Source organism: Balaenoptera musculus, chromosome 16 (genome assembly GCF_009873245.2).
Source record: "Balaenoptera musculus isolate JJ_BM4_2016_0621 chromosome 16, mBalMus1.pri.v3, whole genome shotgun sequence".
NCBI lineage: Eukaryota > Metazoa > Chordata > Mammalia > Artiodactyla > Balaenopteridae > Balaenoptera > Balaenoptera musculus.
In genome coordinates this window covers 15,428,640-15,440,900 of record NC_045800.1, presented here as the reverse complement: position 1 = coordinate 15,440,900, position 12,261 = coordinate 15,428,640, and the positions used below count along the sequence as shown (strand labels likewise).

The following is a 12,261-nucleotide window of genomic DNA, read 5'->3' as shown; positions in this document are numbered from 1 at the left end:
AGGGATGAGTATAATTCCACTTTGGATTGTAGAACAGTCTCAAAAATTTGTCTCGCAGTAGCCTGTCACTAATGCCGGAAGTTACATCATTAGAAATTCATTTATGCTCTTTGGATTAACCCATGGAAAAGGTAGCATATTAAATCTTTATGAAAACCCACTGTAATGTGAATTAGTTTATTACATCTTTTTCAAGACAGCTGTGATCTGCTTACCTTGAGGAGATTCCCATATTGATTGATAAAAGTTATGCAGGGAGAATTATGCAGAGATGTTCTATAACAGGACAGATAATGAAGTGGTAGATTTTTCATGGATGTGTTTTTATGAAAAGGGAATCTTGGATGGCTTTAAATGATATTTAATGGGTGGTGAAGCCTTTGTGTGTATAAAGTGTTCTCTATAGTTATTTGTGTTTTAAATTAATATTCAGTTTATAAATTTACATTTTTAATCATTTTAGTTATGAGTGCAGAAAACTACAAATTAAGATATCTAATTTTCCTTAAACTTTTAAGTCATATTCATAAATCTTTCATTCTGTTTATAAACTTATTAATTTAGAGTAAAATAAAGACAATCTGTAGAGTTTGGTTATAGACCATTCCTTCTAATAACTGCTAAAAGTTACATAAAATAAGGTAGTAACAAAGAGGAAGAATTTGACTGCTGGTTTGCATAGAAAAGTAGATATTTTAGATTATAGAGTAAAAATTTAAAAATCTCTAAAATCCAATTTCTTGTATTAAATAACAGTATTTATCTGAAGTTAATAAATAAAATAAATTTAGTTATTAGCATTAGTTTCCTATAATTGCTGTAACAAATTACCACAAACTTGGTGTCTTAACACACATTTATTAATCTCTTACCATTCTGGAGGTTAGAAGTCTGAAATATGTTTCACTGAGCCCAAGTCAAGGTGTTTTCAGGGTCACACTCCTTCTGAGGCTCTAAGAAAGAATCTGCATCCTTGACTTTTCCAGTAATAGAGTTTCAATCCCTACATTCATTAGCTCTTTTCCCCTACTCCATCTCCAAAGCATGGAGCACAGCATCCTGCTTCAGTGGTAATATTGATTTCTCCTTCTGTAGTCAAATCTCTGTTACAAGGACACTTGTGATTACATGTAGAGCCCTGCGCTCTAGAGCCTGCGAGCCACAGCTACTGAGCCCGCATGCCACAACTATTGACGCCTGCATGCCTAGAGCCCGTGCTCCGCAACAATGAGAAGCCCGCGCACTGCAACAAAGAGCAGCCCCCACTCACCGCAACTAGAGAAAGCCTGTGCGCAGCAACGAAGGCCCAATGCAGCCAAAAATAATAAGTAAATAAAATAAATAAATTAAAAAAAAGAATAGATACCTAAGATACCTAAAATTAAAAAAAAATAGTACAAAGAATATACAAATGCCCTTTACCCAGATTAACCTATTTTTAACATTTTACCCTTTTTGCTTTATTATTCCTGATTTAAAATAAATCTACATTTTTCTTTTTAAGAAAACAAGATATAGCATTCAGACCAATTAGGTATACCTCTTATGTGTAATGTCCATATGATCTTATTTCTCTTCAGTTAAGTTAGAGGTTGCTAAACTTTTCTGTAGAAGGCCATATAGTAACTATTTTTGGCTTTGGGAATTGTATGATATCTGTTGCAACTACTCAACTCTGCTGAGTACTGCAAAAGTAGCCATAGATAATACTTAAATGAATGAGCATACTGTGTTCTTAAAAAACTTTATTACAAAAACAGGTAGTGGGTTAGATTTTGCTCATGGGCTGTTGTTTGCCAACCTGAGTTAAATGAGTTCTAAGTGGTTTAGAATTGTAGTTTAACTTTTTTAAACAAAAACCAGTGAGCTCCTTTAATTTCTTTGGTTACCAAGGAATAGTTCACAGTCTTTTCACTCAGAAGTTATAAAGTTTTCTATATTTGATTTAAAAGATTGTGTTGTTATCAAAGAGATAATCTAGGGTGCTATCTAATTTGTACCTGAAAAATACAGACTCATAGAATGTAAGCATTGAAAAGGACTTGGAAGATGAATGAATGAATGCATGGGTGAGTGAACAAATGAGAAAATAAAAACTGTAAAGGCTAATATTTCTGAAATTAGGGTCTGTTTGGAAGCTTTAAAATTTTGTGATTCAGTGATAATCCAGAACTTTTTGATATAAGCAAACTTAACATCAAGTGATTGATCTCATAATTGTGTAAAAATGCCACTTGATTGCAGTGCCGGCATTTGTGTTGACTATTTAGTTAGGACCAAGTAGTATCCTTATTGCAGGCTAAAAAGAATATTGAAGAGTACTGATACTTCTGTGATAAGTGAAGGTCAACAGATGTTATGGCATATTATATGGATAAAAAAGGTTTGTAAAAGATAATTGAAAGAAAAGTGCTGGGAGAATTATGTTGTCAAAATAATATAGGTATCTTAAAGTTGCATAAAAAAGGTGCTATGGAATTGATATCATTTTCCACTTAGTACCAATGATTTACTTTGAGCAGAACAACACCATCCATCATTTTAAGCAAAAATTAATTTTAATGATTTTATAAGTTTGTTTATATACATAATTTATAAGTTTATGTTGGTTTTATATTTATAAAAGAACTTTAAACATAAGGACTTTATTTCTAGTTTTTGTTTAAGCATATTAGTTTCATTAGAATTAAATTAATCTGTGAGCCCTTAAATTTGATGAAAATACATTTCCTTTAGGAGCATTCCTTCCATAACTGAAGTTTGAGAAACACTGATCTAGCCTAGCCTGCTACATTTTACAGATGAGGAACCAAGACTCATGAGTAACATCATGAACGTGGATAGGAAAAGGCAGTGTTTTTAACTTGGAGTATTTACGTTATCCTGCACTGATTAATAGTTTTTATTTTATTATGCATAATAATTTTTTCTGTTTGAGAATAATAAGCCTCTCTACTGATGCCAATTTTGGTTGTTCTTAATAAGAATGATGCTAAGAAAAAATGTAATTTTATTTTTATATTTCTTTAATAGTTTACAATGCTTTAATTTCCACTGTCTTTAAAAAATTAAATATTTATAATAATCCTTAGGAGGTAGATTGTTATTTCTGTTTTATAGATGAAGGCTTGATGATGGCAAAGGTAAGCAGACTTTCCCAAGGTCACACTTTTAGTAAGAGACAGAAGTGGGATTTGAGTACATTGTTTTCTCTTCTAATATCCTATTAGCATACTGAAATAAATCTGAAATTTATATCATTTAAGTAATTCTTTCAGATTGTATTATTTATTTGAACGTATCCAAGTCTGATCTGAGTGTATAAATTTTTCCTCTGTAAGCATTACATTTGCTTTTAGAGTTTTCCTGTAAATTATATTTCAGACCATTTATGTACATTATATTTATTAATACGATGAGCATTGGATTCTTAAATTCTCTTAATCCATGAATTCTGTTTCCACAATCTAAGGTCTTTGTTTAATGCATTGTGTTGTTTGATTTTTTTAAATAGGTCCTGATTGTTCTTTGAATGTTCCTTCCACTGAGTCTTACTGGATTCTGCCAAATGTTAAACCCTTCAGTCCTTCTGTAGGTCGGGCTTCCCATAAAGCTGTTTTACATGGGAAATTTATGTGGGTGATTGGTGGATATACTTTTAACTACAGTTCTTTCCAAATGGTCCTGAAGTAAGTTTTCTTTTTTTTTTTTTCAGACTTTCACAGTCTAATTTTTAAGCTGGATATTTTTGGGTAATAAGACTATCCTAAATGCCTTATGTTATTGATATACAAATTTATGAATGATTATTTTTGTAATAGTATCTGTTTGCCACATAGGACTGATTTGAGAATATATAAACTCAGTGTATCAATAAGTTATTTGTCATTGGGCATATATGTTTGTTCTATATAGATATTTCATTAACTTTCTAGAGTGCTTTTAATAAATTCTGAATAAGAAAATATTAACTTTAAATAAGCCCAGACCAGGCCAAGCCTATATTGGGCATTATGAATACTGCTACCTTTTATTTTTTCAGAATGAAGTATAATTGCTTATATAAAAGTACTTTCAGTTTTTCTGCAAATTTTAATTTACCTAAACTTTTACTTTGCATTTACTTTACAAGCTTTTGTTGGGAGAACAGTGCCAGTATTATAAGATAGGTTATGCATTTACTGTTGACTCAATAGAGATTGTCCTTTGCATGATTAGATGACAAGGAGAACTGCATGGATGCTAGCTTTATCTGATTTTTTTTCAGCTGATAATTTTATTTTATGAACTATTCAATAACAGAATAAAAGAGGAAATAAGAATAATTTGATTATCAATGTTGTTTTCAGGGGTGATATTCATAATATGTAATAACTGATGCAACTTGGGCATCAACCAGTTGGAACCGACCCTGGACAGTGTACCATAAAGGTGTATACCCAAAAGGGTTGCCATATTTAGTAGATAAATATACAGGACACACAGTTAAATTTGAATTTTAGATCAACAGTGAATAATTTTTTAGTATGCGTAGGCCTTGTAATTTTATTTTATTTTTTGGTTTTGTCCCAAATATTGCATGGATCATACTTATACTACAAAATTGTTGTTTATCTGAAATTCAGGTTTAACTGGGCATTCTGTATTTTATCTGTAAACTCCAATTTCTGAAAATATTCGTCCTATTAATTTTGGGGATTAAAAAATTCTGTGTATAAGAGGAGATTGCTTTAAAACTATGATTGAATAAGACTGGAATTAAAGTATGAAATAAAATAAAATAAATTCTGGAGAGAGGGAGGAAGAATTTTAGGGAAATATTTAAGTGAACAATTAGAATTCTGTAACACAATAAATGAAGGATAAAATATAGTAGAAAGAATTGTAAGAGAGTTGGTAGGATTAAAATGAATTGTTAAGATATGCAAAGAACCTGAGGAACTGAGAGTTAAATGTGGAAAAGAAAAGGAAATTAACTATGATTCATGAAAATGAAAAGGTTGTGAAAATAAAGTAGAACTTTGGATTAAATTGTGGTATTTGCGAAGTAGAGTTGTGAAGACAGAGTATAGTTGTCAAGGAAACATGGAGATCCTAAAAGTTTGTGTTCTGTACAAGTTAAATAGCATATTTTAAATTAAGTGATGAATTTTACTTGATATTCTCCTAAACATATATTTTCCATTTGAACCAGATAGTTTAATTTTGTTTTTTTGTCTGAAACCTGGTTCTTTTGGTTACAGTGTTTATTTAGTTTTATAGTAAACTAGAGGTATCAGCTTAGAAGTAATCAGCAACTTTGTTGCTGTTTTCACAGGTTAGAGAATATTTTTTCATTTTTCTGAATGTGGTTTAGTTGTAGGTAAGGATGTTTAAAAGCTTTTAGAAGTGATGGTGTCAGTCATAAGTTGATTTATCTTCTGTAGTAGAATTTAATTGAGGTGTAGATGTTATGCTTAAGACAAATTATTCAGTAAATAATATAAAAGTTTTGTATTAGTGTCTGTTAAATTAGAGAGTATTTTACGGAACATTTATACATCGACATTAGAATTAATATGTATTCATGGGCATAGCAAATTGTTTTGAACACTTACTTTGTGCTTAGTACTTGGGATCTCTCAGTGGACATAATGAATATCCCATCTTTGTGAAGTTAGTGAGGAAAGACAGGCAATTAGAAAAAAATGTAATTAGCATGATAAATATGAATATTATAAATAAATTATATATATGCACATATATTCATATATAGATATAGATAGATAGCAAGATAGGTAGCAGGGGTAAGCAAATCAGGAATGCCAAAGAGGAGGGAGTTGCAGTCACAAATGCAGTGATGTAGGCTTCATGGGAAAGGTGAGAGCTGAGCAAAGACTTGAAGGGGTCAGACATTGGCAGCGAAGAAAGCCAGAAAAAAGCCTTACGGCAGGAGCTACAAGGAGGCCCAGGTGACTTTAAAAGTGTAGAGGAGCTCACTATTGTTTAGGTTAATCAGCTGGTTCAGAACAAATTAACTCCGGTAATAAATAGCCTAGTCAAGTTATTGTATATTATACATTCTGATGATTGAATCCTAATTTAGACTAGGTATATCTTGAATGAGTCTCTATTAGAAATTTCTAATATGGTATATGAAATTATGAGTTTATTCTAATTGTTTTTGAATTTAATGAATATTTAAATACAAGAAAGCATATGCAAATTACAAAACTGAAAATGAATCTTAGCTTATGAAGTTATTTTTTTTTCTTGTTTTTAGTTACAATTTAGAAAGCAGTATATGGAATGTAGGAACTGTATCAAGGGGACCTCTCCAGAGATATGGGCATTCTCTTGCTTTGTATCAGGTATGAATCCTGCTTTAAATTTTAATCTTTTTTTTTCTTTTTTTAGACTTTACCTTAGAGGAAAAAATACTAAATCTCAGATTTATTTCAAACATTTAATAAGAACAGTAGATCATATGAATCACAATAACTTGAGATGTCAAAGACTTTTATACTATTTTAGTAAAAAAAAAAGAGATTTTAATACAGTCCTCCATTGAACATGAGAAGAAATGAAGGTTGAGTTTTTGTCCATGATATACATTACAAAAATTTACCATTTTAACCATTTTTAAGAGTAGAATTCATTCAGTGGCATTAAGTATATTCAAGTTGTTGTACAGCCATTACTGTTATTTTCAGACCTCTTTCCATCTTGCAAAACTGAAACTCTATACCCATACAGTAACTCCTCATTTCCCCCTTTCCCCAGACCCTGCAAACTACCATTCTGCTTTCTGTCTCTGTGAATTTGACTATTCTAGGTACCTCATGTAAGTGAAATCATACAGTGTTTGTCCTTTAATGACTGGCTTATTTCACTTGGCATGGTGTCCTCAAGATTCATCCATATTGTAGCATGTGTCAGAATTTCCTTCCTTTTTACGTCTGAATAATGTTCTGTTGTATGTATATATTGCACTGCATTTTGTTTATCCATTCATCCATCAATAGATACTTGGGTTGCTTCCACTTTTTTGGTTATTATGAATAATGCTACTATGAACATGGGTATACAACTATCTTTTCAAGTCCCTGATTTCATTTCTTTTGGATAGATAGCCAGAAGTGGAATTGCTGGATTGTATGGTAATTCTATTTTTAATTTTTTGAGGAACTGCCATATTGTTTTCCACAGCAGCTGTAACCATTTTACATTCCTACCAGCAGTGCACAAAGGTTTCAATTCCTCCATATCCTTGTCAACACTCGTTATTTTCCTCTTCCTTCCTTCCTTCCTTCCTTCCTAACTTCCTTCCTATATTAGCCATCCTGATGGATGTAAAGCAGTATCTCATTGTGGTTTTGATTTGTATTTCCTTAATGATTTGTGATATTTAACATCTTTTCAAGTGCTTATTGGCTATTTGTATGCTTTCTCTGGAGAAACATATATTCAAGTCTTTTGCCCATTTTTAACTTTTTTTTTGGTGTTGAGTTGTAGGAGTTCTTTATATATTCTGGATTTTATCTGCTAATTGGATATATGATTTGCAAATATCTTCTCTTATCCTGTGGGCTATCTTTTCACTCCATTGATAGTGTCCTTTGACGGGCAGGTTTTTAATTTTGAAACAGTCCAATTTATCTGTTTTTTCTTTTATTGCCAGTGCTTTTGGTGTCATATCCAAGAAATCATTGCCAAATCCAATATTATGAAGCCTTTTCCCTATGTTTTCTTTTAAGAATTGTGAAGTTTTAGTTCTTAGGTCGTTAATCTATTTTGAGTTAATTTTTGTTTAGGGTATAAAGTAAGGGCCCAATTTTTTTCTCTTACATGTGGATATTCAGTTTTCCCAGCATTATTTGTTGAAAAGACTTTTTTCCCCATTAAATGGTCTTGGCACTCTTGTTGAAAGCATTTGATCATATATGCAAAGATTTATTTCTGAGCTCTCTAGTCCTTTGATCTAGGTCTGTGTTTATTCCAGTACCACACTGTTTTGATTAGTGTAGTTTTGTAGTAAGTTTTGAAATGAAGAGATGTGAGACCTCCAACTGCAGTCTTGTTTTTCAAGTTTGTTTTATCTATTTGGGGTCCCTTAAGATTCCATATTAATTTTAGGATGGATTTTTCTACTTATGCAAAATGTCATTGGGATTTTGATAGGGATTGCTTTGTAATCAGTTATTTTTATGTATTTGTGGGGTTCATGAATTTAGCATGATTAAAATCAGGCTACTTAACTGGTTTTTATTTTGAATCAACAAAAATTCATGTATTTTGTCGACTGTGACTACACTCTTCAAATCAGAACTTATATATTTTCTGTGCTTGTTTAAGAAAATTTGCAAAACACAGGAGCAATGTAAAGAATAAACTACCACTGTTTTTTGCTATGCATATACATGTTTAAGAAATTAAATAAAAATCTCTCTATGTACATATGTATGTGGATATATGCTTCTTTGTTTTCTTTCAGTTTTGTTTTTTAGTTTTTTGATTTATTTCATTTTCTTGTAACAGCTTTATTGAGATATAATTGGCATACGATACAATTCATGTGTTTAAAATGTACAATTGAATGCTTTTTAGTATCTTCAGAGTTGTGCAATTATCTCTTTCATGTTTGTCAAAATTGCAGTGTTCGGTAATCAATTTTAGAATATTTTCATCACCTTGTAAAGAAGTCCTGTACCCTTCAGCTGTCACCCCAAACCTTCTCATCCTCCCAGCTTTAAGCAATCATGAAGCTGTTTCCTTTCTCTGTAGATTTGTCTTTCATATAAATGAAATTGTTTACTATGTAGCTTATGACTGGCATGTTGCAGCATATATCAGTACTTAATTTTTATGGTTAAATAATATCTATTGTATGGATATTTTACATTTTGTTTATCCATTTATCAGTTGATGGGCACTTGGGTTGTTTCCCCTTTTGGCTATTATGAATAATGCTGCTATGAACATTCATGTATAAGTTTTTGTGTGGACATATTCTTTCATTTCTCTTGGGTATATATAGAGTTGAAGTTACTGGATCATATGGTAACTGTTAACTTTTTGAGGGACTTCCTGACTGTTTTCCAAGGTGGTTGCACCATTTTATAGTCCCGCCAACTTTGTATGAAGGTTCCAACGTGTACACATCCTCGCTAAGACTAGTTAATCTGTCTTTTTGATGATAGCCATCCTAATAGGTGTGAAGTGGTACCTCATGTTTGATTTGCATTTCCGTGTTGACTAATGATGCTAGTCATGTGCTTTTTTGGGTATTTGTATTTTCTTTGGAGAAATGTCTATTTAAGTCCTTTGCCCATTTTTAAATTTTTGATATGTCAGAGTTCTTTATATATTCTAGATACAAGTCCCTTATCAGATACATGATTTGCAAATATTTATTCCACTTCTTTTACTTTCTTGATGGTGTCTTTTGAAGCACAAAAGTTTTTAACTTTGATGAAATCCAGTATATCTTTTTTTTCCCTTTTGTTTCTTGTGATTTTGGTGTCATATATAAGAATCTATTGTCAAATCTAAGGTCATGCATATTTAGCCCATGTTTTTTTTTAAGTGTTTTATAGTTTTTTTGGCTCTTACGTTTAGGTCTTTTATCCACTTGAAGTTTTGTATGTCATGTGCAGTAAGGATTCAGTTTCACTCTTTTGCATGTGACTATCCAGTTCTCTTAGCACTGTTTGTTGAAGAGACTATTCTTTCCCCATTGAATGGTCCTGGCACTTTTGCCAAATATCAATTAGCCATAGATACATGGATTTTTTTCTGGACTCGTAGTTCTGTTGATTTGTATGTTTCTCTTTTTGCCAGTAGCATACTATCTTGATTACTTTTGCTTTGTAGTAAGTTTTAAAGTTGAGAAGTGCTAATCCTCCAATTTTATTTCCATATGCATTTTGGAATCAACTTGTCAATTTCTACAGAGAAGCCATTTGGAATTTTAATAGAGATTGCATTGAATCTGTAGATCAGTTTGGAGAGTATTGCCATCTTAACAATATCAAGTCTTCTGATCCATGAACACAGGAGGTCTTTCCATTCATTTAGATCTTTCAGAATTTCTTTCAACAATGTTTTGTAGCTTTGAGTATAAGTTTGGAATTTCTTTTGTTAAATTTATTCCTAGTTATTTTATTCTTTTTGATGCTTTTGTAGATTGAATTGTTAACTTAGTTTCATTTTTGGATTGTTCATTGCAAGCTTATAGAAGTATAATTGATTTTTTGTACATTGATCTTTTATTCTGCAATGTTGCTGAAGTCATTTATTAACTCTAATTGGTTTTTTTAAGATTTTTTTTTAAACATCTTTATTGGAATATAATTGCTTTACAATGTTGTGTTAGTTTCTGCTATATAACAAAGTGAATCAGCTATATGCATATATATATATCCCCATATCCCCTCCCTCTTGCGTCTCCCTCCTACCCTCCTTTTCCCACCCCTCTAAGTGGTCGCAAAGCACCGAGCTGATCTCCCTGTGCTATGTGGCTGCTTCCCACTAGCTATCTGTTTTACATTTAGTAGTGTGTATATGTCAGTGCTACTCTCTCACTTCATCCCAGCTTACCCTTCCCCCTCCCTGTGTCCTCAAGGTCATTCTCTATGTCTGCGTCTTTATTCCTGTCCTGCCCCTAGGTTCATCAGAACCATTTTTTTTAAGATTCCATATATATTGTGTTGGCATACGGTATTTGTTTTTCTCTTTCTGACTTACTTCACTCTGTATGACAGACTTAGGTCCATGCACCTCATTACAAATAACTCAATTTCGTTTCTTTCTATGGCTGAATAATATGCCACTGTATATAGGTGCAACATCTTCTTTATCCATTCATCTGTCGATGGACACTTAGGTTGCTTCCATGTCTTGTCTACTGCAGGACAATAGTGCTGCAGTGAACATTGTGGTACATGACTCTTTTTGAATTATGGTTTTCTCAGGGTACATGCCCAGTCGTGGGATTGCTGGGTCATATGGTAATTCTATTTTTAGTTTTTTAAGGAACCTTTGTACTGTTCTCCATAGTGGCTGTATCAGTTTACATTCGCACCAACAGTGCATCTCCACATCCTCTCCAGCATTTATTGTTTGTAGATTTATTGATGATGGCCATTCTAACTGGTGTGAGGTGATACCTGATTATAATTTTGATTTGCATCTCTCTAATGATTAGTGATGTTGAGCATCCTTTCATCAGTTTGTTGGAAGTCTGTATTTCTTCTTTGGAGAAATGTCTATTTAGGTCTTCTGCCCATTTTTGGATTGGGTTGTTTGTTTTTTTAATATTGAACTGCATGAGCTGCTTGTATATTTTGGAGATTAATCTTTTCTCAGTTGCTTCATTTGCAAATATGTTCTCCCATTCTGAGGGTTGTCTTTTCGTCTTGTTTATGGTTTCCTTTGCTGTGCAAAAGCTTTTAAGTTTCATTAGGTCCCATTTGTTTATTTTTGTTTTTATTTCCATTTCTCTAGGGGGTGGGTCAAAAAGGATCTTGCTGTGATTTATGTCATGGAGTGTTCTGCCTATGTTTTCCTCTAAAAGGAAGCATATTTCCTTTATGCCTACTTTCTGGGGAGTTTTTATCATAAATGGGTGTTGAATTTTGTCGAAAGATTTTTCTGCATCTATTGAGATTTATCATATGGTTTTTATCCTTCATTTTGTTAATATGGTGTATCACATTGATTGATTTGTGTATACTGAAGAATCCTTCCATTCCCGGGATAAACCCCACTTGATCATGGTGTATGATCCTTTTATTGTGCTGTTGGATTCTGTTTGCTAGTATTTTGTTGAGGATTTTTGCATCTATGTTCATCAGTGATATTGGCCTGTAGTTTTCTTTCTTTGTGACATCTTTGTCTGGTTTTGGTATCAGGGTGATGGTGGCCTCGTAGAATGAGTTGGGGAGTGTTCCTCCCTCTGCTATATTTTGGAAGAGTTTGAGAAGGATAGGTGTTAGTTCTTCCCTAAACGTTTGATAGAATTTGCCTCTGAAGCCATCTGGTCCTGGACTTTCGTTTGTTGGAAGATTTTTAATCACAGTTTCAATTTCAGTGCTTGTGATTGGTCTGTTTATATTTTCTATTTCTTCCTGGTTCAGTCTTGGAAGGTAGTGCTTTTCTAAGAATTTGTCCATTTCTTCCAGGTTGTCCATTTTATTGGCATATAGTTGCTTTTAGTAGTCTCTCATGATCCTTTGTATTTCTGCAGTGTCAGTTGTTATTTCTCCTTTTTCATTTCTAATT

The 12,261-nt window shown here is 32.4% G+C and overlaps 1 protein-coding gene across 1 annotated transcript in view; it reads left to right on the top strand.

Annotated features, from left to right (window-relative positions):
* ATRNL1 (attractin like 1) overlaps positions 1–12,261 on the top strand; it is a 688,151-nt gene that overhangs the window by 44,871 nt on the left and 631,019 nt on the right. Inside the window, exons 6-7 of the mRNA XM_036829651.1 lie at positions 3,515–3,689; positions 6,263–6,350. Of these exons, the coding sequence (XP_036685546.1) occupies positions 3,515–3,689; positions 6,263–6,350 (263 nt within the window). The remainder of the gene's footprint in view (positions 1–3,514; positions 3,690–6,262; positions 6,351–12,261) is intronic.